This window comes from Medicago truncatula, chromosome 1 (genome assembly GCF_003473485.1).
Source record: "Medicago truncatula cultivar Jemalong A17 chromosome 1, MtrunA17r5.0-ANR, whole genome shotgun sequence".
In the NCBI taxonomy this organism is placed as follows: Eukaryota; Viridiplantae; Streptophyta; class Magnoliopsida; order Fabales; family Fabaceae; genus Medicago; species Medicago truncatula.
The window spans coordinates 49,566,289-49,593,476 of NC_053042.1; the positions used below are offsets into that span (position 1 = coordinate 49,566,289).

The 27,188-nt window shown below is 32.8% G+C and overlaps 2 protein-coding genes and 2 pseudogenes across 3 annotated transcripts; all 4 read left to right on the forward strand.

The window, feature by feature from the left end:
• The first annotated feature begins 3,218 nt into the window (after positions 1–3,218).
• On the forward strand, positions 3,219–15,930 carry LOC11427868 (uncharacterized). 2 transcript variants are annotated; one of them, XM_039829936.1, is made up of 2 exons: positions 3,219–3,734; positions 15,682–15,930. In XM_039829936.1, the coding sequence occupies exons 1-2, from the start codon at positions 3,536–3,538 to the stop codon at positions 15,795–15,797; spliced, it is 315 nt and encodes a 104-aa protein (XP_039685870.1). In that variant the 5' UTR covers positions 3,219–3,535; the 3' UTR covers positions 15,798–15,930. The 2 variants fall into 2 exon arrangements, with proteins under 2 accessions (XP_039685870.1, XP_003592328.1); XM_003592280.4 differs by lacking the exon at positions 15,682–15,930 and having other exon boundaries at positions 3,236–4,125.
• Positions 5,797–15,722, forward strand: LOC11415097 (callose synthase 7-like; annotated as a pseudogene).
• Positions 15,931–16,766: 836 nt separating the features above from the next.
• Positions 16,767–19,048, forward strand: LOC11415098 (protein HOTHEAD-like; annotated as a pseudogene).
• A 4,355-nt stretch (positions 19,049–23,403) lies between these two features.
• On the forward strand, positions 23,404–26,921 carry LOC11422843 (protein HOTHEAD). The gene is made up of 5 exons (XM_003592287.4): positions 23,404–23,674; positions 23,954–24,598; positions 24,877–25,274; positions 25,802–26,358; positions 26,631–26,921. The coding sequence occupies exons 1-5, from the start codon at positions 23,593–23,595 to the stop codon at positions 26,671–26,673; spliced, it is 1,725 nt and encodes a 574-aa protein (XP_003592335.2). The 5' UTR covers positions 23,404–23,592; the 3' UTR covers positions 26,674–26,921.
• The last annotated feature ends 267 nt before the right edge of the window (positions 26,922–27,188 follow it).

Sequence of the window (27,188 nt, forward strand, 5' to 3'; positions counted from 1 at the left end):
GTACTTAGCACGGATTCCATATTAGTATATTACAATTGAATGGTGCTATATGTTTTTTTCTTACCAACGTAAGGTTCATTTGAGTGAAAGAAAATTAATCACCTTAAATAAATGATTGGAGTTTAAATCATTTAGTAATATCAATATAATATATATTACAAGTGAATGGTGCTATATGTTTTTTTTCTTACCAACGTAAGGTTCGTTTGAGTGAAAGAAACTTAATCACCTTAAATAAATGATTGGAGTGTTTTTTTTTTGGTTACAAGGCCAAGAAAAAAGGAAAAAAATGCGACAATAAGAAAAAAAGAAAGCCTAAGCTTTAGGGAAGAAAATTTTCATGGCGTCGTTCCTGATCAAAGGAGAAGGTCGCTTGGAGGAGAAACATGAGTAGAAAATTCCTCATTCGAGGTGGTTCCGAGCTTAGTTAAGAAGTCAGTACATTGATTTCCTTCTCTGAGACAATGATGAATAGAGAAGTTTCTCGAGGAAAGAATATCTTTAATGTCTTGGATTAAGACAACATAGACATGATAATTGGAAACATGATCAGTGACAAGCTTTGTTGAAAGCAGCGAATCAGAGTAGCAGACTAAAACCTCTATTTTTGATTCTATAGCCAGGAGGAGACCACGATGGATTGCAGTGAGCTCGGCAAACAAAATGTCAGTAGTTGCTGCGATGTAGCCCTAGAAACCCGAGAGATAGAGGCCAGTAGAATTCCGGATGATGCCACCATATCCAGCTTGAGTTGGAGTTCCCAAGCATGTTCCATCCACATTTAGGACAAAACAACTGAAGTTTCCGCTGTTCCAACAACCATACAGTTTGGATGAGGAGCAGTCGCGGTATGAAAGGTGCTCTCAATCATTTCAGCCGAGCTTTGAATGTGGAAATGAATCCGAGTGAGGGACTAGGTTTCATGACTAAGACACATCTGGTTACGGTGTCTCCACGTCCACCAGAGACCAGCAAGGAAGATGGTTGAAAGCGCACCTGTTGCATTGATTTTAACCCTGCCACGCACATTTTCTTTGGAAAAGAAAACCTGATCCGTGAAGCCAAGCTTGAGCCAGATGTTTTTGCAGTATGTACAGTCTCAGAGGCAATGCAACAACGTTTCCTCAATAGATATTTTCAATAGATATTTTCAATAAAAGAGAATAGCTCTATTATTATTTTGTACAAATAATGATAAATACTTTTATAGATCAAATTACTATTATATCAGATAAACACAAAAAATAAAAAGTATAATAAACAATATTTCTTTTTCATTTTGCGTTTTTGGTCGTTGTTTTTCTCTTAGCAACTATGGTTCAACTTGACTCAATAGAAACTCACACACAAGTGAAGAAGTCGGAATTCAAACTCTACTCACGATGTCCAGTTTAACATCTTTGATATTTTTATTAGTTGAATTAAGACTTGTAGACATAGTTTAAATATACTCTAGTTGAATTAAATAGTGATTTATGTTGTTTGTGATGCTCGATTCAACTAATTAAACAGACCAATTGAAGGTGGAGTTTAACATGGGAAAGGGAGGTTGTTTCCCACCATGGGAAAGTTTTTTTTTGTCTATTAGATCAAACAAGAAACACAATCTTATCATGGTCTATCAACACTTGATTATTTTTTCAATTTGTCTTCCACTACAATTCTCTCTCTCCAGTCTCCAGCATGCGTAAACCAACCACCAACAACATCAAACATAAAATAAAATCCTTATAATGTTTTTTGAACACGAATGGTTTACCTTTCACATGACTCACTGCAAAATCGAAAGCAAAAACACATAAATAAATTATGAAAGGTAGTGGTGGAATTATAATAATAATCAAGAGCAATTGTTGTTCTTTTATTTATTTTTGCATATCGATTACTATTAGTGTTTTTCTTATAATCATTTTTGTTTTCTTTTTTGGAGTTTTTTTCCCTCATTGTTCTTTTGTGGGCTAGGTTTGAAAAAGGGGAAGAAAAAAAAAAAATTAAATCTTGATGGATGGATATTAGAAGCAAGAACAATACCCAAGAAAATTAAATCTTGATAGAAGAATGGAACGGTGGCTTCCGGTTTTTAGGCTGTCTAGCCAACTTATGCTTGTTTTGCTGGGCTGCTATGTTGTTCTTGTTTCTGCCATCCTTCTCGCCTTGAGAGGATTGGCTTCTTTTAATAAATTGACTTCTTTATCTTCGAAGTTATGGAAGTAACAAATGCTAGTAGCATGATCAAACTTAGACAAATTCCAGCACGATAATAAAAAATGGATTTAACAACTTCAGCTATAGAAAAGGGATTTAAGCTTTTATGGTGGAGAGAGAAGAGAAATGTAGTGGAAGATAAAGCAAAAAAATAATCAAGTGTTGATAGACCATGATAAGATTGTGTTTCTTGTTTGATCTAATGGACAAAAAAAACTTTTCCATGGTGGAAAACAATTTCCCTATCCCATGCTAAACCTCACCCCAATTGAAATCGATTTTTGAAAGATTGTGTGGAATATCCCTTTGGTTGGTCGATAATTTTTTACCAGGGATGCTTCGCATTGTTTGTACTGAAAATCTTGTATCATTTTTGAGTCTCCTGTGACCAGTTCAAAAGAGACTCACAAATTGTCTTAACCTGTTAACCATATTCATATGCCTCAACAGTTTTAAAGCGACTTATCAACACTCTTAATATTTTCTTCAAACACAAGAATTAGTGATAATCTTTCTTGACTATGACGCTTCTTGAATTATTTTCATATTATCCTTTTAAAACTAGCCAGATACCGATATTATCTTATTTTTTAGCATTCAAACAAGAAATCATAACACGTACATTCATATGCTTAATAACTAATTAATCCCTAATCCAATATTCTTATCATGTTCCTGTTGAACCACTTTGTCAGCCACCAGACTTTATCATGGGGAGGTTGGATGACCGTGTCCTATAAGGTGGCAACTAAGTAAAAGTACACGTGTCAAAATTAACATTCACTTAACTTGGTTTTTTTTTTTCTTTAAGTACTTGGCTTCTTTAGTTTTTTTACTCTCTCTATCTCTAATTATGTGATGTTTTGGGCATTTAACATGTATTAAGAAATGTAATTAATTCTATGTGTGAAGAAATATTATGATTTGTTTTACAAAATTGTCCTTAATTTAGGTCATTTACAGTTTCTCCTAATTATAACCCACAGCCATTTTCCCACCCATCAACAACACAATACAAAATTTCAAACAAGTCTTGAATTCTCATCCACTCCGCAAAAAATTCAACTTGAAGCTTTTTGGTATATAGAAACAGTAATTCCAATCAAACACTAAACGCCAAAAAAACCATTACGTTAAAACCAAACCAATTCCCTTCCCCATAAACCCAACGAAACGGCAAAGATACTACTATCAAACACATCGTACTCCTCACTCCAGCTAATAACATAGTTCTTTACACCTATAAATATACACACATAGTTAACCGTTGTTTCTTCAAACCATAGGTTATATCATTTCTTTATTGATATAATATATAGCACAACGTAACATGGGTTCGTCTAGAGGTGATTCAGCATCATGGTATTGTGCAATAGCGTTATTGGGCATGATATTATTGGGATCAATAAGAGAAAGTACTGTGGCTGAATTACAAGTTAGAGGGAATAGCCTTGGTGATCACAAAGCATGTGATGAGATATATGTTGTGGGAGAAGGTGAAACACTCAACACAATCAGTGAAAAGTGTGGTGACCCGTTTATTGTAGAGAGGAATCCACATATCCATGATCCAGATGATGTTTTCCCTGGTCTTGTTATCAGAATTATCACTCCCACCAATACTAGGAAATTGTTGAAGACCTAGATAGAGAGCATATATTATAAGCTCAATTAATCATCTAGTAAGTTCTGTTTTTTTTTTGGTGAGTGATTGTATACAAGTTTTCTAAAGGTACAATAGGATAAAAGAAAAAGAAAATTAATGGTTTGATCTGTATTTTAATTTTTCTTTTTTTTGAGAATTTGTAATTTTATATATGTAATTATTATTATTGTTTATTGACTAAGAGATATACATCTTGGACTCGTGATTTGGTTGGTGTGGTAAGCTTGATAATTAAAGCACTTCCTCTTCTACTATTATCAATCTTCAATAAGTATAAATTGGTATACTGCATAAAGTTTGATTAATTTGAGAAGTTTGATTAAACTCTAACATGAAAAAATCTCACCACTGTGGGTGGGAGGTTGGTGAGGGTAGGTTGTTCTGCCATGGATGATGAGAAATTTAGAATAGTATCATGCTCTCGGTTTCTCACCAAGCCCCGCGATGTATGTATGTAGTAAGATATTTTCTTTGTTAATTAAAGTCTTTCGTCAATCTTGAATTTAACTTACGAGGAAGGCTAGCAACACACACTTTTCAATACACTTTATTTAATTGATTAAAATTGATATGGAGTCCATCAAATTTATATGGGACCCACATAATTTGGTGAGACTCATATGAATTTTAATCAATCAAAGAAAATGTGTTGAAAAATACTCATTCCGTTTCAAAATATAAGCAAAATTCACTTTTTAGATTCATTCATTTAATGATGTATGTGGTCTATATTATGAACCACATACATCATTAAATGAATGAACCTAAAAAGTAAATTTTGCTTATATTTTGATACGGAGGGAGTATGTGTTAGAATATGTGTTGCTAGCATTCCTCTTAACTTATATAGTAATAATGATAGAGTGAATTTATTTTTGGGTCTTGTTAACGAGTGTCCTAAGGACACTCTTTAAGGATTCTTAATAAAGAAAATTATTCTTTAAAAAAGTCAAAAATTCAAATTTCCAATACATTGATTTCATAAACTTTGACAAAAACTTACTATTTAAAGTTACTAAACAATGTTTTAAGAACACTCGTTAACATTTCCCTTTATTTTTTGACAAATGATAGGAGTAGATTATTTAACACATTCTCAACCTTAAATTTATATGGAACCCATGTTATTTAATAGAATTCATATAAATTTTAACATATGAAAAAGTGTGCTAAAAATATATGTTGAAGAATAGTTTGTTGTTAACACTACTCTCCATTCTTGAGAAATGATATAAGAACAACTATTTTTTAAATTGGTTGGAGAAAAAGATAATAACTAACAAATGTTTGTTAGGAGAGAAAGATAACATATTAAATTTATTGAAAAGAGAAAGTGTGTGCAAAAAAATAGGAATATATTGGTGGATTAAAGAGAAACTTAGTTTACATGAACCTATTAAACTAAATTTAAATTAACCTCAACAATGTAAATTAACGTTCAACGCCACCATCAAATAATCGTCGTTGTACAGGCATAACATATCAAGTATGAACCTTCCATCAAATCACTTACTTATATGCAATCGAGTATGGATGAAAGATGTTTTGATTCACTCTTCAATCTTCTATAGAGATTGATTGAACATACATGATTGTTTGCGGGTGAAAGAGGGTGCAATTTGAGAGTGACAATGAAATGAAATTAAGGTTTTAAGATTTTTTTTATAAAAGGGTAATTTTGGTATTATTGTAAACTTTTAAGTAAATTTAGGTGTAACGAGAAATAAATGGGGTGTCTAAGAAAAATTAGAAATTCATCTTCCCTCTTATTTGTTTTTATTCTCTTTTATTTGGTTTTATTCGGATGAATTGTGTTACTTATCGGGGTAATTCCCATCCTCCCTGAGCCAGTTAGACACATGACACTACGTTGGTAAACCAAGTTGGATGAGTAGTTTAGTTATCAGGTTCAATCCTACGGTTTTCCCTCTTTAATGTGAAAGAATTGGCTAGTTCAGTGTTATTTTACCTTGGTACGGTTTTATGTAAGGATTCAAAACCAGACCAAACTTTTCTCAAAAAAGTAATCTTAAAAAACACAAAAAAGATGAAATAGCACTCACAAAAACAACATCATCAATCAATATTTTTTTCTTTTCTTTTTTACCTATTAGAGCAATTCCAGAACCTCTTTCTCAATCAAAGTATCAATCTTTTTGTATAGTTCTTCCACCCCATTTATAAAAGATGACAACCTTAGTTTCCTTAACTCTTCACTCAACACACAAATGCTGTTTTTGGGCCAAGAACAATAATGAGAAAAGAAGAAACTTTAACATTGCATTGGTGATCGTGTTTTTGGTGTGGCAGAAACATGGTTAGTACCAGTAGAACAAAGCGGATGATAAGGGAACCAACAAGGACCGTTGATGAGTTGCAAAATGAAGAAAATATTGTGGATAGTGAGATTGCTCCTTCTTCACTTTCATCTATTCTGCCTATTCTTAGAGCTGCTATTGAGATTGAGGAGGAGAATCCAAGAGTTGCTTATCTTTGTGAGTTGTTTTTTCAATTGTTTTTGCCTTTTATTTTTTATTTTTAAATAATTATCTTTCTGAGTGTGGTGAGTTTGGAAGTTATATTATATATCATGTGGATTTCTTGACCATTTTGTGTAATTATTTTAAGAAGAATAAATTTTATTGGAGTTAGGGATTGAATATCCTAATATAGAGTTGTAAAAATCTATAATCTAGACCAAGTAGAAAACACTTGAAATCTAAAGTTTGTATCACTTGTTATTGCATGATTATAAATTTTTTAGGGGGAAAAAGATTAGAAGAGCTGATAAGATATCATCATGTATAAAAAAATATAGTTTCCAATGTTAATTCTTTTCCATGGTCATTGGAGTTGATCAAAAGAAGCTGATTCAAATTGTGAGAAGCATCCAGCACTTCCCTGCCTAATACATTAAGTAATTAATCGGTAAAGATTTGGTTGTAGAGCAACATGGAAGCACGTTTTCGAATTTCCAGTAGATAGTTGTTATTAAATAGGTTAATTAAGAACCACCGTCCATATGAAAATGAGAAATCCAATTCTGGTTGTTGAAAGGTTACTTTAACATCAAACACAATTTCAAAGTCAACAAGTTCACATTCAATATCTAAAAAGTAGAAATGAGAAAACAGAAATCGAAACCTAACTAGTTACTTAATAAGCATGTTAAAGATGTTGTCAACCTATGTTTGCAAAAGAGTGTACTATACTGATATATTTTCTTGGTGAAATTAGGTCGTTTTCATGCATTTGAAATGGCTCATAGAATGGATCCAATGTCAAATGTGAGTGGTGTTCGTGAATTCAAGACTAACCTGTTGCACAAACTCGAAAGGGTAAAGTGAATAATTTGAATTTATCGCAATTCTTCAATATTTTGAAGGTGGTATGTTACTTCTTATTTGTCTACAAGCTGGTTATGATGACTGTCTTGTGAATTCATTCATTCAAATATTCAATAGTACAAATCCCAGCATGATATTATTTTATCTTTTCATTTTAATACAAACTAGAATAAGGCTCAAAATTATGCTTGAGGTGTTTTGCGATTTATAAAAGGAGACAATAATCTTCAGCAGAAAAGTCCCAACAGATAGCTGTGATGCATATAGGAATTTAGATCACCACAAAGCTAAGAATGTTCGTTAAATATGTTGAACTGAATGTCGAAATACAGAGGAAGAGTAAAAGAAAATTGGGAAATTCATTATCAAAACTGAGCTATATACAAAGTTGAAATGTAATAATTGTCAACCAACTCAAGTTAACAAACCAAAATTAAAACTTTTTTTTTTAAAGGCAAAATAAATAAATAAAATACTAATATAGGCTCGAGATGTCCAAAGATTATGACAAATGCTTACAATGTCAATACAAAGCTTACAGTACTCCAATAATTATATCAGAGGAGAATGAGAATCAACTAGATGGAACTTTATTAGAATACAAATGGAGGAAGTTACACCATAATAGAAAGAAAAAACCAAATCTAGTAGAAGGATACTACTAGCCTAGCCATTAATTCTAAGATGATCCTCTTACACCTCTCTCACCAAATTTACTTCGGATAAGGCCTAGCTGTAATATGCAATAGGCTGTCTATTATGCATCAGCACCGCCCCAATTCCTTGACTGATGCATCACATTCCACCTCAAAGAGTATGGTGAAGTTTGGTAAGGCAAACACCGGTGGCTGCGTCATTTTCTCTTCAGGGTTTCTAAAGTTTCAGTTGCCTCATTTTCCCTATGAAAATTGTTCTTCTTGGTTAGTTCTGTCAAGGGTTTCGCCACCTTCCCATAATCCTTGACAAATTTCCGATAATAGCTTGTGAGGCCGAGAAATCCCCTACCCCTTTCACCGTACGCGGAGCTGGCCAATCATGGATGCACTTGATCTTTGAGGGATCAACTGCTACCCCCTGACCCAATATCAAATGCCCCAAATACTATACTCTATTCTTTCTAAACTAAACTTGTGCAGGTTAGCTACAAATGCATGAGATGCTAAAGTTTCCAGAGTCAAGGCTCTCTACATGTTGGGAAATATAAAAAGTAATGGAAAATGCTGGGAAAAAGTATAAAAATTTAGTAGGCAACAATTGATAGAATAGCATATGAAAATGTATTAATAACTTATAATGGATAATAATAACCAGCTAGCTAGATTAACTCAACATATGTAAATATAGTTTATGAGCAACAACATTTTTCATTTCTTAATTTCTAAAAGAAAAAAGAAAGAAAGCGCTAGTTGGTGATATATTAAATATTTTAAGAAAATATCCTGTTGGCAGGAAGATGAGCTTACCCAGGGATATAATAATAAAAGAAGTGATGCCAAGGAGCTACAGAGTTACTACCAATTTTTCTACGAGAAGAGAATCCAGGATGGTGAAAATACTAAAAAACCATAAGGCTTGATTGATCTTGCTTAAACTTGCTCTCTCATGTTGTGTGTATCACATGATTTTATATTTGTCTTATTCTTCTGTTGTCGCTTTTGAAGGGAGGAAATGGTTAAGAATGTTCAGATTGCAACTGTGTTGTTTGAAGCACTGAAGACTATGCTAAGTCCACAAAATATTGAGGAGAAGGTATGTTTTTCTTCATTATACATCGAAATATAGTGGGTCCATGAGGTCTCAGCTCAGTGGTAACAGTCCGACCTTATAATCTCAAGGTTTAAATCCCCTCATGGGGAAGGTTGTAAAATAGTGATTAGGGGAGAGCCACTTTAGTTGATGAAAATTTTCCCCCTTCCCCAATTTTTTTAAAATAAAAATAAAAATAACATGGAGATGTACTGAGAATGTTAATTTTTTGGCCCGACAAAAAGATATGCTGCAGATGTTGAGAATAAGAAAGGACAGTATGAGCATTATAATATCCTTCCGTTACATGTTATCGGTGTTGAACCGGAGATCATGAAACTTCCCCAGGTTTGTATGCTGCAAACATGCATTGTCATCTTTGCTTCTGCTAATAACATTGTCTACCTATGATTTAACTTTATAATCTTGTTTGTGTTTTTTTCCCCTATTTTCTATGAAATTATAGATTAAAGCTGCAATTGCTGCTTTAAGTAAGGTGGATAATCTTCCAATTCCTATCATTCACTCAAGACCTGATAATGATGGTTCTACAATGCCTATGGAGAGGGTTAAAAATGTGAATGATATACTCGATTGGATTGCCTCCATTTTTGGGTTTCAGGTAATGAATATTTCCCTTCTATGTATAGTTTGCCAATGAAGAATATTGTTTATATTTAACTTTTATGTGTATAACCAGTGAATAATCTAATTTAATGTTTTGTGAATTTTGGAATAAAAAGAAAGGAAATGTGGCAAATCAAAGGGAGCACCTTATACTATTACTTGCCAATACAGACGTAAGGAATAGGCCTGCATCTGATGAGGTAAATTATTATATCTTCAAAAAGTTTCTGTTTTAACGTAATATATTTGACGGCCAGGGTAGGGACAAATTTAAATATTTTAATTTTATTTCTACTCATCAATCATCATATTGAGAACTAAAAATAAGTTTGTTGCAGATCCGTGAAGAAACTGTAGAGAAGTTGATGGCTACAACGTTCAAGAATTACGAGTCATGGTGTCATTATGTGCGTTGTAAATCAAATATTAGGTACTTCCACGCTTTACTATGAGTTATAGAAGTGAATATGTGTATCCTAAATTGCACTCTCTATAATACTTATACTATAACAAGAGCTCTTTGACTCATTTTGGTATATACAACTTTTTTAACACCAGGTATTTAGATGGTCTTGACAGACAGCAATTAAAACTAATTTACGTTGCACTTTATCAGAATAAGCTGTTTTGCATAATTAAGCTGTTTTTGAAAATGAGATCATAATAAGCTGTTTTGCATAATTAAGCTGTTTTGAATAAGCTATTTTTGAAAATGAGATCATAATAAGCTATTTTGCATAATTAAGCTGTTTTGAACAAGCTGTTTCTGAAAATGAGATCGAAATAAGCTGTTTTGCATAAATAAGATGTTTTGAATAAGTTGTTTTTGAAAATGAGATCATAATAAGCTGTTTTGCATAAATAAGCTATTTCTGAAAATGAGATCGAAATAAGCTGTTTTGCACAAATAAGATGTTTTGAATAAGTTGTTTTTGAAAATGAGATCAGAATAAGTTGTTTTTGCTTAAATGAGCTGTTTTGAATAAGCTGTTTTTGAAAATGAGATCATAATAAGTTGTTTTGCATAAATAAGTTGTTTTTCAAAAGAGATCCTAATAAGTTGTTTTGCATAAATAAACTGTTTTTTAAAAAGAGACCGTAATAAGTTATTTTGTATAAGATAAGTTATTTTGATAATACACCTATCAAAAAAATTAATACACTTTAAAAAAAAATAATACACTTTAAAAAAAATTATACACTTTGATTTATGGATCGGATGGATTATCCATCCATTAAAATCTAATAATGGATGAATTGGATAGACTTTATTCTAATTGGATGGACTGGATGGTTTTTTTTAAGAAAAAAGAATAGTGGATTGTAATGGACTAATGGACCTTTTTTGATCCATCCATTAGGATCCAAATCCATATCCATCCAATCCATCCATTTTGCCACCCCTATACATACATATATGTGTGGGTGTGTGAAAAAGAAGATAACAGCAAACAAAAGAAGGAAGGATCATACCAAAACCCATCTAAAAGCAGGGAGTCCTTACCTATTATGATTAAACCAAGTGAAATCATTGGATCCTAAACAAAGATTAGCAGGTTTGTCTGCCACAATGTTTCCTTCTCTATAAATGTGCATGAGAAAAAAGTTAATACTACCAATCTTAACCATACAGTTGTTCCACCTGTTTCTTAATTGCCAAGGAACATTTTGGGGAGATTTGTATGCAAATAAGACTAACAAAGAATCAGTTTCAATCCAAAGATTGAGCCAGTTTCAGGATTAAGCAATTTCAATATCATACATGACAACAATTAATTCAGCATGAAGAGCATATGTTATGCCAATATTGTAAGTGAAACACCCTTTGAACATTGCATTGCTATCTCTAAAATCTTCACCACATGCTGCTATGCCTGGAGAGCCATGAGCCGCACCATCTGTGTTGCATTTAGTCATTGCATAATGGGAGGCATCCATATGATTTCTTTAATGTTTGGAGCCTTTGGAGGGTGGTTAGAAACATTGAATGCTTTAAGAATAGTAAAATATGACATTGAGGAAGTAGTTGTAAGCTTTGTGGCATTACCAGCAATGGCAGTGTTAGCAATAATAGAGGTTATTGAAGCTCTTCTGTTAGGCTTGATATCATTGAATCTATCTTGGTTCCTTGTAAACCATATATTTTTTATTATATTGATGATGGCTGCTGAGATGACAAACTTGCACTGAGGTCCTCAACCTCTATCACAGATACTCCATATCTCTATAAAATTTGAAAAATTAACTGGAAAGTTGATAGCATTGCTGAACCAGTTCCACAAACTGACTGCAAAAGGACAATTAAAAAAACAAGTGGACAGAATTTTCAGCTGATTGCAATTAAAGATTGCACATTGATGGAAGCCGGCAGCCTCTGGTGATTACTGATTAAGTTCTCATCAGTAGGCAACTTATCATGTAAAAGCCTCCAAAGAGATCTTAAAGAGGGAATAAACCATTTCTAAACTAGCTTAGACCGGAATAGACTTTGACCATGAGGAGTATGATGAATAAAAGCTTCTTTGATAGTTAGAGATCCAGAAGGAGTGTGATTATTACTTATATGACATATGGTCTTTTCTACTTATCCCCTTCCTGTGATTATTACTCACATAAGTTCATTATCAGTCCAACTCTAGATTGCTATAGATTGTGCAATCCCACAATTCCGCTAATATAATGGCCGGTCATGATCAGATCCTACCTGTTTGCAATCTGTGCTCAATCCAGCTAGGTTACATAAACAAACACTGTAGGATTGTGCAACACATCTTAAGAAAATAAGAAATAAAAAATACATTATGTTTCGTCAACATCCTTATCTTGTATTATTACTAAACATTTTTGTTATACATGTTAAGTAATCCACGTTCCTGAATTTGCAGGGTCCGATTTCATTATCGTCATCCAGATATATTTGACAGAATCTTCCAAATAACCAGAGGTGGCATAAGCAAAGCATCAAAAACTATCAACTTAAGCGAGGATATATTTGCAGGTACGTCAAGGTTGAGTAGAACACTCTATTTGATGAATGGAAACATTCACTTACTGTGCTTTTTAACATCTATAGGGTACAATTCAACTCTACGACAAGGATATATTACTCATCATGAGTACATACAAGTTGGTAAGGGGATAGATGTTGGCCTGAATCAGATTTCACTCTTTGAGTCTAAGGTAGCAAATGGAAATGGAGAACAAACACTTTGCCGTGATGTTTATCGTCTTGGACAGCGGTTTGACTTCTTCAGAATGTTGCCATTCTACTTCACCACAGTTGGCTTCTATTTCAGTATCATGGTAATTTGTTCAATTGTCTTTTGAGGATCGTATTGTGATATTTGATTGCTAATATTAATGTTAGATTCCTGGAATGTACTTTGCTGAATTTGAGTATACACTGCCTAGTTTCAGAATAAAGATTAATAGAAATCTATAAATTAACTTGAAAATTGATTCTATTGTGTTCTGGGCTATATAAATTGATTTCAATGAACTTGTATGTATTTATGATGTCATAGATCATTTTTCATACAACTTGAGTGAGGTAAAATACAATCACGAATACGATTACACGACTAAGTATGATATCAGTAGGACTTGATTGATTATGAAAGCACATGAATCCTATTTTTCATTGATTAAAATGTGTTTATGCTGATACATTTTTTTTATGCAACACATCTTTCAGATAACTGTGCTGACTGGGTATGTGTTCTTATAAGGACGACTATATATGGTACTGAGTGGAGTTGAGAGAGAAATTATTCAAAGTCTAGACTTGCATCATCAAAGCAAAGCCCTCGAACAAGCCTTGGCATCTCAGTCTGTTGTTCAGTTAGGCTTGCTGCTGGTGCTTCCCATCGTTATGGAAATTGGTTTGGAGATGGGATTTCGGACTGCCTTGGGTGATTTCATTATCATGCAACTGCATTTAGCCTCTGTGTTCTTTACTTTTCAGCTTGGAACGAAAGCTCATTATTATGGAAGAACGCTCTTGCATGGAGGCTCGAAATATAGACCAACTGATCGTGGTTTCGTCATCTTCCACGCAAAGTTTGCTGATAATTACAGAATGTACTCGTGAAGTCACTTTGTGAAGGGCCTCGAGATACTTATACTGTTGGTCGTTTATGAAGTCTATGGTGAATCATATCGAAGCTCGACTCTTAATTTCCTTATCACAATCTCAATGTGGTTTTTGGCCATTTCTTGGTTATTTGCTCCATTCTTGTTCAATCCTTCTGGCTTTGATTGGCAAAAAACTGTGGAAGACTGGACAGATTGGAAGCGGTGGATGGGAAACCAGGGTGGTATTGGTATTCCATCTGATCAAAGCTGGGAATCTTGGTGGGATGAAGAAAATGAACATCTGAAATACTCCAATGTCCGAGGGAAAATACTTGAGATTGTTTTTGCATGTCGTTTCTTTATCTATCAATATGGAATCATCTACCACCTGAATATTGCGCATCGTAGCAAAAATATTCTGGTACAACTCGTTTTCTTTGCTCTACATTAATTTTTGCAAGTTTTACTCCACTGTCTAACTATCTTCAGGTTTTTTTTATCGTAGGTATTCGCACTTTCTTGGGCAGTCTTGGTTATAGTCCTTATCGTCTTAAAGGTATGTGATTTTGTATATGCAAAACCATTCCTATTTGCCTAAATTAAAACATAATAAAATACAAATTTTAGTTCAAATTTTAGTCATAAAACATTTCTTTTCAATCAAGCTAGACGAGCTTTAGTATAGACAATTGTAGCTGTTGCATAGTCAAACTTATAGTATAAAAAATATAATTTCTGATGTTTGCATGAATTTTCTTATGGGCATCAGATGCTTTCCATGGGTAAACGAAGATTTGGCACCAACTTTCAGCTCAAGTTCCGTATTCTCAAGGCACTTCTATTTCTTGGCTTCTTGTCAGTAATGATAGTGTTATTTGTTGTGTGCGCGCTTACGGTATCAGATTTGTTTGCTTCCGTTCTTGCCTTCATGCCCTCTGGATGGGCCATTATTCTGGTAAGCTAAAATTCCTGCATCATATAGCTAACAACATTATGGAGTAATTTGATCCATGTAACGGACCTCACTTAGTGGGATAATCTTGGTCGTTGTTGTTGTTGTTGTACATAGCCAACAACAATTTTTTCTCATTTTGCTATTGTATGATATGTATTAGGAAGATTGAAGAAGATTTTATAGAGGCTTAGATATATTTTTAAGTCTTTAAATATGCTTCATTTTGTTTTGGTCTCTGCAAAAGAAGTTGTGGTTTAAATATGATTTTAATTCCTGAAATTATAACATTTTTTTCTTTCTCTTTTGCAATCAAGATTGCACAAACATGCAGGGGACTCTTGAAGTGGGCTAAACTATGGGCTTCAGTGAGAGAACTTTCAAGAGCATATGAATATGTAATGGGGTTGATAATTTTCATGCCAGCAGCAGTTTTATCATGGTTCCCATTTGTGTCGGAGTTCCAAACCCGGTTGCTATTCAATCAAGCATGTAGTAGAGGACTTCAGATTTCAAGGATTCTTGCTGGAAAGAAAGACACTAATAAAACTGAATGATGTTTTATTATATTTTTCAGGTAACATCTTGCATTTCCTATATGATTTTAATTTATATGCGCCGTCAATGTAAAGATTTTTTCACTCGTAATTTTTATATCATTAAAACCATTTAACTTTAACGATAACTACTTCTAAACTCGTACATATGATTGATTGTGAATTGTTGATAGTGTAAATTTTCCTCTACTCACTGATTCCATATTTTTCCAATGTAGGAAGGAACCGAAAGTTTTCGGTTTGAAGAGAACATGAAATTTTGCGAATTCTGATTATTTCCTTTCCCTGTTAGCTCAATTTTACAGACTTGGAACATAGAACAGGAATGGAAAATTCAAATACAAAATCTAGGCAATGGCTAAAACAGCATTTTTATTTTACATTTTGAAATGACATATTTATGTCAGCATTGTATATGTATCATATGAGTATAGATTCACAAAGCATGTGATGAGATATATGTTGTGGGAGAAGGTGAAACACTCAACACAATCAGTGAAAAGTGTGGTGACCCGTTTATTGTAGAGAGGAATCCACATATCCATGATCCAGATGATGTTTTCCCTGGTCTTGTTATCAGAATTATCACTCCCACCAATACTAGGAAATTGTTGAAGACCTAGATAGAGAGCATATATTATAAGCTCAATTAATCATCTAGTAAGTTCTGTTTTTTTTTTTTTTTTTGGTGAGTGATTGTATACAAGTTTTCTAAAGGTACAATAGGATAAAAGAAAAAGAAAATTAATGGTTTGATCTGTATTTTAATTTTTCTTTTTTTTGAGAATTTGTAATTTTATATATGTAATTATTATTATTGTTTATTGACTAAGAGATATACATCTTGGACTCTTGATTTGGTTGGTGTGGTAAGCTTGATAATTAAAGTTCGTCCTCTTCTACTATTATCAATCTTCAATAAGTGTAAATTGGTATACTGCATAAAGTTTGATTATTAATTTGAGAAGTTTGATTAAACTCTAACATGAAAGTCCTTCGAGCTGAAAAAAGTTCTTGTTGAACTCGAATTGAGTTTCAAGCTAAATCAATTCTTATCGAGTTGAGTCGAGCTCAGGCGAGTTCGACTCTACTCATTTCCGGTCTTAGTTTAACCCCCAAAATACTAATGTTGAAGACATTGTAAAAATTATATGGTGGGGTAAGTGACACTCTAATATCATGGCGATTTGTGTTCTTATTTTTAGACTCCAACTACGCTAACTAATTGTGCAACTAACTCATAACAACTACTAACCAACTATCTTAACAAGGTGCGGCTTCCTTGTTTCTTGATTTGTAATATTGTTATTTTGAAGAATAGTTTCCTATGTAAGTTAAGAGGGTTCTATTGAAGTCACTGTCACACGCTATGCATTTCCTTAATAATTTCAAGAACATTGGATCTTTCCATGGTGTTTGATGCAACTTTGATGTTGTTTAACAAACTAATTTTATGTGCAAGAACAAAAGGTGGTGCATTGGTTAGTACTGTCTTTAATTTTTCTTTTTTATTATTATAAAAGGGTAGTTTTGATTATCTGAGAAAGACCTTACAAATTGTTCTAGCTTCTAACAAGTTAAGATAGAAACCAATGGCTTGGTTGCTAGCACAATTTATAAGCACATTTCTTGCTGGAACCTTGTTCTTTAATGTTTTATCTTATTCTTATAGAGGTATAATACTTAGTTCTCACTAATATATTCATTTAATTTTTTTGCAATATAATTCACTTTATTACTATCTCAATTTGTATATGTGTCATCTATTATTTCCTAAATCATTCCAATTTTATTGCATGTCCCCAAAGGGACAACTGACTTTAATATTATCAATATCAAAGTTGATCTTAATTTTATCATTATAGATCTAATTGTTTTCTTCCATCCTTTTAATCAAATAATTTAACAACATAAAAAATGAGAGGAACAGCTTTGTTTTGTTTAGTTGATTGATAGTTAGGTAGTGTTCTTTGAAATTCTTTTAATGTTTAATTTCTTTGATGGTTAATTTCTTTTATGTTCAATGTAGCTCCAAAGCATACATTTATCAAAGAAGCAACATTTGCTCCACCAATCTTAACATATGACTATATAGTCATAGGGGGAGGAACATGTGGTTGTCCACTTGCCGCAACACTTTCACTTTTAGTCCTTGAAAGAGGAGGTTCACCATATACAAATCCAGAACAGATCAACATACATAACTTTGTTAATTCCCTTGCTGACACAAGTCCTTCATCATTTTCCCAACAATTCATATCGACTGACGGTGTCCTCAATTCTCGAGCGCGGGTCCTAGGAGGTGGTTCTGTCTTGAATGCTGGATTCTACTCAAGGGCTAGCTATAGTTACATAAGAGATTCTGGTTGGAATGAAACTTTGGCTAAGATTTCATATGAATGGATTGAAAAGAAGGTTGCTTTTGAGCCTCAAATGATGCAATGGTAATCAGCAGTGAGGGATGGTTTACCTGAAGCAGGGGTTTTACCTTACAATGGTTTTGCTTTTGATCACTTGTATGGGACTAAGGTTGGTGGGACAATTTTTGATAAGGAAGGTTATAGACACACTGCAGCTGATTTGTTAGAGTATGCTGATCCAAAGAAAATTTCGGTTTATTTGCATGCGACAGTTCAAAAGATACTATTCAAGTATAATAAAAGTATGTATTTAAGAATGCCTCATATTAACTTTTTATATCTACCCTAAATTGTCTTTATAAAATATACTTGTAAGATGATGAAGTCTTAACTCTCTTTATTCAATGTGTTACTAGAGTTTTTCTCGATACTCGACAACTTTACTTGAATGCATAAAGTTGATATGTATCTTAGGCCCCATTACTTGATCATATTATTTTTTTGAATTTGTTTTACAGAAAAAGGGAGGCCACAAGCATATGGAGTGATATTCAAAGATACATTGGGAATCATACAAAGAGCAACACATAAGCTCCAAAGTGAAGAATGAAATAATAGTATCAGCTGGTGCTATTGGAAGTCCACAATTGTTGATGCCAAGTGGCATTGGTCCTGCTAACCATCTTAAGGAACATGGAATTCAAGTGGTTTTGGATCAGCCTTTGGTAGGTCAAGGGATGGCAGATAATCCAATGAACATTCTAGTTGTTCCTTCTCCTCTACCCGTTGAAGTTTCTTTGGTTGAAACAGTTGGAGTCACCAAGTGTGGTAGCTTCATTGAAACAGTCAGTGGATTGAGCTTTGGTCATTCTTGGGCTGATAGGCTTAGAGGAATTTTTGATTGTGTCAAACCTGGTCAGCATTCCATACGCTCGTTTTCAATTACACGTCTTATTTTTCTAGATGTAAGGATCCGTGGTCCGCAGCAATGGGTTGCAGTGTCATTTGACTCAGAGAGTAATTTTCTATCTCTAAATTCAACAATTCTAGGAGTCACTCTAGGATATAACGAATGTAGAGGATCCAAAGTCAAACACTCACTCCTAATATGATGAAGTTCTAAGTTTTTTTAGTCATGAAATGAATCTGAATATGAAATTTTGTTATTATTTGAAGTGAAGAGTGACCATTCTCCCAGGTTTACACCAGAAGCCATGGAAATTTTTGCAGACACAATTAGATCATTAGCCAATCCAATTCTCAAAGGAGGGGTCATGCTTGAAAAGATTTTGGGACCAAAATCCACAGGTCACCTAGAACTCCTAACAACAAACCCTAATGACAATCCATCAGTTACCTTCAATTACTTCAAAGATCCAGAAGATTTGAGAATGTATGTGGAAAGCATGAAAACAATCATAGACGTGATTAACTCAAAAGCATTCTCAAGATTTCGTTATCACAACATGCCTATTCAGGCTCTAATAGACATGATGTTGCTTTTACCACACTGAGGCGGCAAAAGTGCTTGGTCCTGTTAGCCTTTTGAAGCCTACCTTGATTGTATTGAAATATTATCCTTTTTTAGCCAATTTGAGCCGGTAGGTTTAAATCTTTTTGTTCGGTGACAAACTACATTACAAGCTTAGAGACTTTTAGGATTTATCCCTTATTGTTTTTCTGAGTTAGGCATTGTAGAATGTTGCTAAATATTAAGTTTGGGGTTGCTATTGGAATTTGCAACCAATTAAGTTTGGGGTGGGGTACTAGAGAACAAAGAAAAAGAAAGAAAAAAAAGAATATTCTAATGAAAGCAATAAGCCAAAATGGTGTATTAAAAAATAAAAAAAAGAGAGAATAGAATGAAAAAGGGACAGGACATTGAAAAACCGAGTAACTTCAAACTCGATTGTCCCGGTTGTTATAAATAATCTCTAGTACCCTTGCAAGAATTGTTGTTCCAAAAGGTGAATGAATGATGGATTGAGTTTTGTGCTTAACTTTCGTAGGAATGCCTAACTCAAATTTTGTGTAGCCTACTTATTCAAATATTATCCCACCTTCACCTAAGCCCCGTTATAACCCTTAAAGACCTCAAAGTGTGCATTGACATTGATTTTGATTGACGTTTAAAAACTTTTCAAGCTTATGGTAATATGTAGATTACATGTCGACTGTGTGCGAACCCTTTCATATGTTTGCGTGGAGTTGTGAATTGGTGGTTGCTAACAAGTCAAACTAGCTCATCTTTAGCTAGTAAGGTGTTGAACTTTTGGTTACTATCGCTTGATCAGGTAATTGTTATTTTACTGTCGATTGTCAATATTACAAGTAAATTCCTTGAGGACAAGGAATAGTTCAAGTTTGGGGTTGTGATGACAGTCAGTCATTCGCTATTTTTAGAGTCTTTTTATATGTATTTTGATCACAAATTGGAGTTCACAAGGCAACTTATGCAGCAAAAGAATAGAAAATTGAAGAAAATACAAAGAAGAGAATCGTGTCACGATTTGGTAAAAACGTGACACGATTTTAGAAGACCAAAATCAAGCTTCGACATTGAAGAAATCGTGTCACGATGGCATAATCGTGGCACGATCTGAGGAAACCCTAATCTAGTGATTTGCGATTCAAGGAGAATCGTGCCACGATATACTTAAATTGTGGCACGATTTTAGGCGGAATTATGTGTCTATTTAAGCTGAAGTCTATTCCAAAGATAAAGGTTTACGATTTGGAGAGAGCAAAGTGCGATTTTGAGACCTAAAGACGGCTAGGAGGGCGATTTCTTCAACCTTCTATCAGTTCATGTATGTTTTGATTCCACTATTGATTATGCTATTTGTAAACTCAAATATGAGTAGCTAAATCTCTTAGAGATTAGGTCTGAGATGATTCTTTGTAACCTTTATTGAACCATGTTGCTGTGAAACCCTATTTATTGTAAATGACAATCTAGTTTTTATTCAATTCAATTGTTCTTAATGCTTTTTATATCCTGATCAAATATAAACATGATTTAGTGAGAATGAATGACTACTGACCATAGCTTTCTACTTAGACAGAATTGAATTGTTCTAATAAACAGGGTTAGTCTAGGAATGGATAATCGTTTGTTAGTGATATTAGGTTAACGTTCTTAAAACCTTCAAAGATTATTAGACCACCTAAGGAATTAGGGGCTGTAGTTTGAGAAAAGGGTCCTAACTCAAGGGATTGATTAGGACTATTTTGTTAACTATCGTGAAACTAGAAAATCATTCATAAGAATAGGTGCAGTATACCAATTAGGGGAACATAGATGATTCGAAAGACCTGATCTCATCTCTCTTCATATTTTCTAACCAAATCTATATTTTCTTACTCAATCTTTATTTTATGTTATTTAATTTTATGCAATCAAATAAAATCTAAACAAAATAATTTATACATCCTAAATATTTACTTTATTTCTAAATTGAGATTAACACAGTCCTTGTGGGAACGATATTTTTTATTACTTCGATACATTTTTAGTACACTTGCTAAAATATTTATTAGTAGGTCATGTAAACTGAGTTTAAGTGTACATCTAAAAGTTCAACCTTGTTCAATGATTTTATACGATATCAGTTTAAGTATGTACATGTAAACTTAGTTTAAGTATGTCATGTAAACTGAGTTTAGGTGTACATACTTAAACTCATTTTAAGTAGGTTATGTAAACTAAGTTTAAGTAGATTATGTAAACTAAGTTTACATGAACCTACTTAATCTGAATTTAAGTTAACCTCAACAATGTAAAACTGAAACTGTCGTACAGGTGCAGCTGAACAAGAAGAAGAAAATTGAAACCAGCGTTATTGAAAAAGAAGGAAAAATTCACTTATTTATATGCAATCGAGTATGAATTAAAGATGTTTTGATTCACTCTTTAATCTTCTATATAGATTAATTGAACATCAGGATTGTTTGATCGTTGATGGGTGAAAGATAGTGGAATTTTAGAGTGACAATGAATGAAATCAAGATTTTAAGAAAATTAATATAAAAGGACAATTTTGCTATTATCAAAAACTTTTTAAAAAAACTGGATGTAACTAGAAATATATAGGGTGTGAATAGAAAAACTCATATTTAAAATGTGTAAGCCTAGGCCACTAGACTACTTGACAAAAAAAATATAGAATAATAAATTTATATAATATATGAAGAAAAAAAAGATAGTAACGATATATATATATATATATATATATATATATATATATATATATATATATATAACTTACAGAATAATGAATTGTCTCGGTATGAGTGTAAAAGTAAAGGAAGAGAGAATAATGAAAAATTGAATTGTCTCGGTATGAATGTAAAAGTAAAGGAAGAGAGAATAATGAAAAATTGAATTTCCCAAGAAAAATAAAAGAAAAGACTACAGAAGTTGAATTTAATTTTTTTATTTAAAGTTTGTACAAATAAAAAAATATTAAAATTGAAGCTATTTTTATATATCTAATTTATTTTTTTATTAAATAAATTTAAGGCAAGAGGATGATTACAGAAGGGAAAACCTACACTTAATTTATCTTACAATATAATTTTACATTGAGATAAATGAGTAATTTTTTAGAAGTTAATATATATAATATAACTATGATATATCGATTGTTGAAATGTGTTTAAACTATCAAACTTTGCTAATTTGGTGGGGAGGGCTTCAAAGAGTGAAAAATATAGAAAAAATTTGAGAAACTTTCACCTTTTTTGAAGTAGTAATCTTTTTTAGAGAATGATAAATAATGTTTATGATTATTTTATTGTTAATTGTAATAGATAAAGAAAACTACCTCTTTCAGCATCTTTGGTTTGGATTTTTTCATCCAAAAATGTCTTCATTTCTCAATATAAATAACACATGTAATAAATAGATAAGAATAAATTTAAATATTAAAAAAAATGTAACAAACACGATCTGAAGATATATGTTTTTTTTCTTTTATCATATAAAAAGTGTAACAAACTAGATGAATATATTTACACTTATTTTTTCATTATCTCAATCATACCCTCAAACAATTTTTTCTATAATAAAGATTGTTGTTAGTGTCATTAAAAAAAAAAGAATTTAAATTATATTTTTTTGTTATATTGTTGGTTTCATTGAAATAGATAATCATGGTTAGTTTGCTTTGTTATAACTTGAAAACAACAAAGAATTATATTTTTAGTTTTAATCAAAATCAAAATTTCATAAAACAAACTACGTTTGTAATTTTCAAACGATAGTGTAATAAAAAGAGCGGAAAGACGGGCACGTGAAAAAGAAAATCATAATTTTTTTGTTTAATTCTTTAATGTAATCCAAGACATTAAAAGACCGTTGATTATGTTTCCTCGTAGAATCACAATGAATTAAATAGTATTAAAATCAATAAATATTAATAATGACAATTTAAGGTTTTTGTAAAAAAATAAAAAATTAAGGTTTGAAGTTTCCTCGGCAGTTAACTACCGAAGTTTTCCTCGGTAGTTAACTACAGCCGGTTTATGAATTCCTCGACAATTAACTGCAAAAAAGATATTTTAATATTTTACTAGTGTTTCTCAGCCTTATCAAATGTGTCATCAACAATTTTCGACAAAACCTTAGACTAGACTATGCCTCAAGTAATAACAAATAACTTTACTCTTTTTTTTTAGGGATCAAATACTGAACTTGTTAGTTGTATCTTTTCAATATTGAGAGGTTAAAAGAGTCTTATAATTAGGGACGGAGGTAGTATGTGTCATCCATCCTAAACACGTGTTATTTTTTGAAGAATAGATTCCCAATGGAATTTAAGAGTGTTTATTAATGCCACTGTCACACACTATGCGTTTCCTCAATATATTCAAGAACAGTGAATCTTGGCATATTGTTGGATGCAACTTTGATGTCCTTGAACAAAATAATTTTATGTGCAAAAGTGTCTTTAATTTTTGTGTATTATATATTATTATAAATAGAGTAGTTTCAATTACGTGAGAACATTTATCAAATCAAATTGTTGTAGCTTCTAACAAGTGAAGATAGGTGTCAATGGATTGGTTCTTGGCACAATTTATATGGGTAATTCTTGCTGGAAGCTTGTTATTTAATGCCTTATCTTATTCTTATAAAGGTATAATGCTTTGTAGTTTGTTGAATTTGAAGTAGTTTTTCTTTTTTTTAAATGTTTTAAAAAATTAGAGTCACTTTATATCATCATCAAATTGATCTTATCAGTATAGAAGTTGATTTCTTCAACCTTTTAGTCAAAGAATTTGAGAATAGAAAATGAGAGGAACAATTTTTTTTTATTTTTTATTATAAGGTAGTTATGTAGCGTCTCTTTGAATCTCTTTTGATGTTATGAGTCATTTTATGTGATCTTTATTTTTTTTCTTCTGTGTCAATGCAGCACCAATGTACACATTTATCAAAGAAGCCACATTTGCTCCTCCAATCTTAACATATGATTATATAGTAATTGGTGGAGGAACATGTGGTTGTCCACTAGCAGCAACACTTTCACAAGGTGGAAAAGTTTTAGTCCTTGAAAGAGGAGGTTCACCATATACAAATCCAGAACAGATCAACATACATAACTTTGTTAATGCCCTTTTTAATATAAGTCCTTCATCATTTTCACAAGTATTCATATCAACCGATGGTGTATACAATACGCGTGCACGTGTCTTAGGCGGCGGTTCTGTCGTGGGTGCTGGATTCTACTCAAGGGCTAGTTATAAGTACATAAGAGAATTTGGTTGGAATGAAACTTTGGCCAGGAGTTCATACGAGTGGGTTGAAAAGAAGGTTGTTTTTGAGCCTTCAATGCTTCAATGGCAATCAGCAGTTAGGGACGGTTTACTTGAAGCAGGGATTTTGCCTTACAACGGTTTTACATTTGATCATGTATATGGGACTAAGGTTGGAGGGACAATTTTCGATAAGGAAGGTCATAAACACACTGCAGCTGATTTGTTAGAGTATGCCGATCCAAAGAGAATTTCTGTTTATTTGCATGCCACAGTTCAAAAGATACTATTCAAGTGGAATGCAGGTATGTAATGTATCTAAGAATACATACGCCTCATTGTTAGCTACTTAGCTTTTTACATCGGATCCAACACTATTGGTCTTGGTGTGTAACTCAATGAATAGACTCCGATACCATATAGGAAATAGATGAAATTAATTATGACAAGTAGCAAAATTTAATAGTTTTATTAGTTTCTTTACACAGCCTTAAGCTAACAGTTAAAAAGGAACGAATGTTTGCAACAAAAAAAAGAGACGGAATGGAGGTATTGATGTTTTTGAACTTTTTATTTTGTACAGAAAAAGGGAGGCCACAAGCTTATGGAGTGATTTTCAAAGATACATTAGGAATCATACATAGAGCATACATAATCTCCAAAGTGGATAATGAAATAATTGTATCAGCTGGTGCAATTGGAAGTCCACAGTTACTGATGCTGAGTGGCATTGGTCCTGCTAACCATCTTAAGGCGCTTGGAATCCAGGTGGTTATGGATCAGCCTTTTGTTGGTCAAGGGATGGCAGATAGTCCAAAAAATGTTCTTGTTGTTCCTTCTCCTTTACCAGTAGAACTTTCTGTGATTGAAACTGTGGGAATCACTAAGTTTGGTAGCTTCATTCAAGCACTCAGTGGATTGAGCTTTGGTTATTCTTTCTCTGACAAGCTTAGAGGGATTTTTGAATTGTTATCAAACCAGGTTAGCATCCCTTATGCTCATTTTTAACTATCTGCGTTATGCTTTTATAAATTTGGCTAAGTGTTGCATTAGAATTAAATATAATCTAAAATATTAACCAATACAAAATGTTTTTGAGTCAAAAAGGCCGTTAAGGTAATGATGAAGCATATAACACATTGCAAATCATGTCATAGCAGGTCATACAAAAGGTGTCTAGTTTCATATCCATAAATATTCTTTTTATGTTCGCCATACTTCTATTTATAGGCGCTCCTTTCATATTTAAAAGCCGAATGCCAAGGGTCATACCATCCACTCGGGTTTGAATCTTTTACGGCCGTTGTATGGTCTTGGGGGTTGTCGAGTCATTTAATTTATAGAGAAGATTTCCTTTCTCTCTAAATTTAACTATTCTATACGTCGCTCTACCATGCAGCACACCATACCCCTACTCTTAATATCATGAAGTTAGAATCTTACTTTTATATACTTTTATATCATGACATGAAACTTAATCTTGAATTTTATTTTCTTCTTGTTTTAAGAGTGGTATATCCTCCAAGTTTAGACCAGAAACTATGGAAAGTTTTGCAGACATAATTAGATCATTAACCAATCCAATTTTCAAATTCAAAGGAGGAATGATAGTTGAAAAGGTAATGGGACCACGATCCACAGGTCACCTGGAACTTCTAACAACTAATCCCAATGATAATCCATCAGTTACCTTCAACTATTTCAAGGATCCAGAAGACTTGAGAATGTGTGTGGAAGGCATGAAAACAATCATAAATGTGATTAACTCAAAAGCATTCTCAAGATTTCGTTATAAAAACATGCCTATCCAGGCTCTTATAGACTTGATGTTGCTTTTACCAGTGAATTTGAGACCAAAACATCCTAATGCTGCATTTTCTTTAGAACAATATTGCATTGATACTGTCTCAACAATTTGGCATTATCATGGAGGTTGTCAATCTGGTAAAGTTGTTGATCATAATTATAAGGTCATTGGTGTGGAAGCTCTTAGAGTTATTGATGGGTCCACTTTTTATCGCACGCCGGGGACTAACCCTCAAGCCACTATAATGATGATTGGAAGGTACCATTGACATATATCAATATATAAAGTTTTGGTCCCCTAATTTTACTTACTCAAGTAAATGGTCTCTGCGTCAACGAAAAGTTTCCACATCGCCATTTTTGGGTCCAAAAACTTGAGTGAGGAACCAAAAAACTAGATTTTAAAAAGGAAGATTAATTCGTGAACAAGTAAAAGATATGGGTACCAAAACCGCAATTAAGTCTAATAACTATAGTTTGGGATATCATACACTTATCTTGTCTTATTAGTCTTTTATTAATTTGATGCAGGTATATGGGACAACAGATTATAAATAAAAGATTATCTCAATAGAGGAACTGAAGTGGTCAATTTCAGGGCATATTTTCCATAGCTCCTTATTTGTACTATTTTCATTTGTATGAACTATGATGATTATGTAATTTCCAACATGTTAAAACATTTTTAAAGAAACAGAATAGGACTTAAGGATATGCTTTGCACATTCATAAAATGGAAGAAGCATCTAACTTTTGCAAACTTGTCCCCATTTTTCTCTAAAGCATGTGAAGGGAGAATTTATTGCTTTGAAAGAGCATTTTCTAGACTAAGGTACAGAGAGGGTATATAAATTATAAATTATCTATTCATAGAATGACCTTCAAAACCCTTGGTGAAGAATATTCATAGCATAACCCTCAAAGCATATCCTTTTGGTTATTGGTTTATTCCATGTCATGTGCTTAAGGCGAAGTTGTTATAAATGATAATGCTCATAGAATTAATGTGTTGTGCCAAAAGAAGATGTGGTGAAGAGTAAGCAAATCAGCTATAGGGCTTCTCTTTCTTGGCAGGAAATTATCATGACC

Excerpts from the sequence above, each read along its gene's own strand:
- LOC11427868 (XM_039829936.1), top strand. The coding sequence starts at position 3,536 with ATGGGTTCGTCTAGAGGTGATTCAGCATCATGGTATTGTGCAATAGCG. Across the intron at positions 3,735-15,681 it reads CACAATCAGTGAAAAGTGTG|GTGACCCGTTTATTGTAGAG; the intron begins GTGACCCGTTTA and ends GTGAAAAGTGTG.
- LOC11422843 (XM_003592287.4), top strand. The coding sequence starts at position 23,593 with ATGGATTGGTTCTTGGCACAATTTATATGGGTAATTCTTGCTGGAAGC. Across the intron at positions 23,675-23,953 it reads CTTATCTTATTCTTATAAAG|CACCAATGTACACATTTATC; the intron begins GTATAATGCTTT and ends GTGTCAATGCAG. Across the intron at positions 24,599-24,876 it reads ACTATTCAAGTGGAATGCAG|AAAAAGGGAGGCCACAAGCT; the intron begins GTATGTAATGTA and ends TATTTTGTACAG.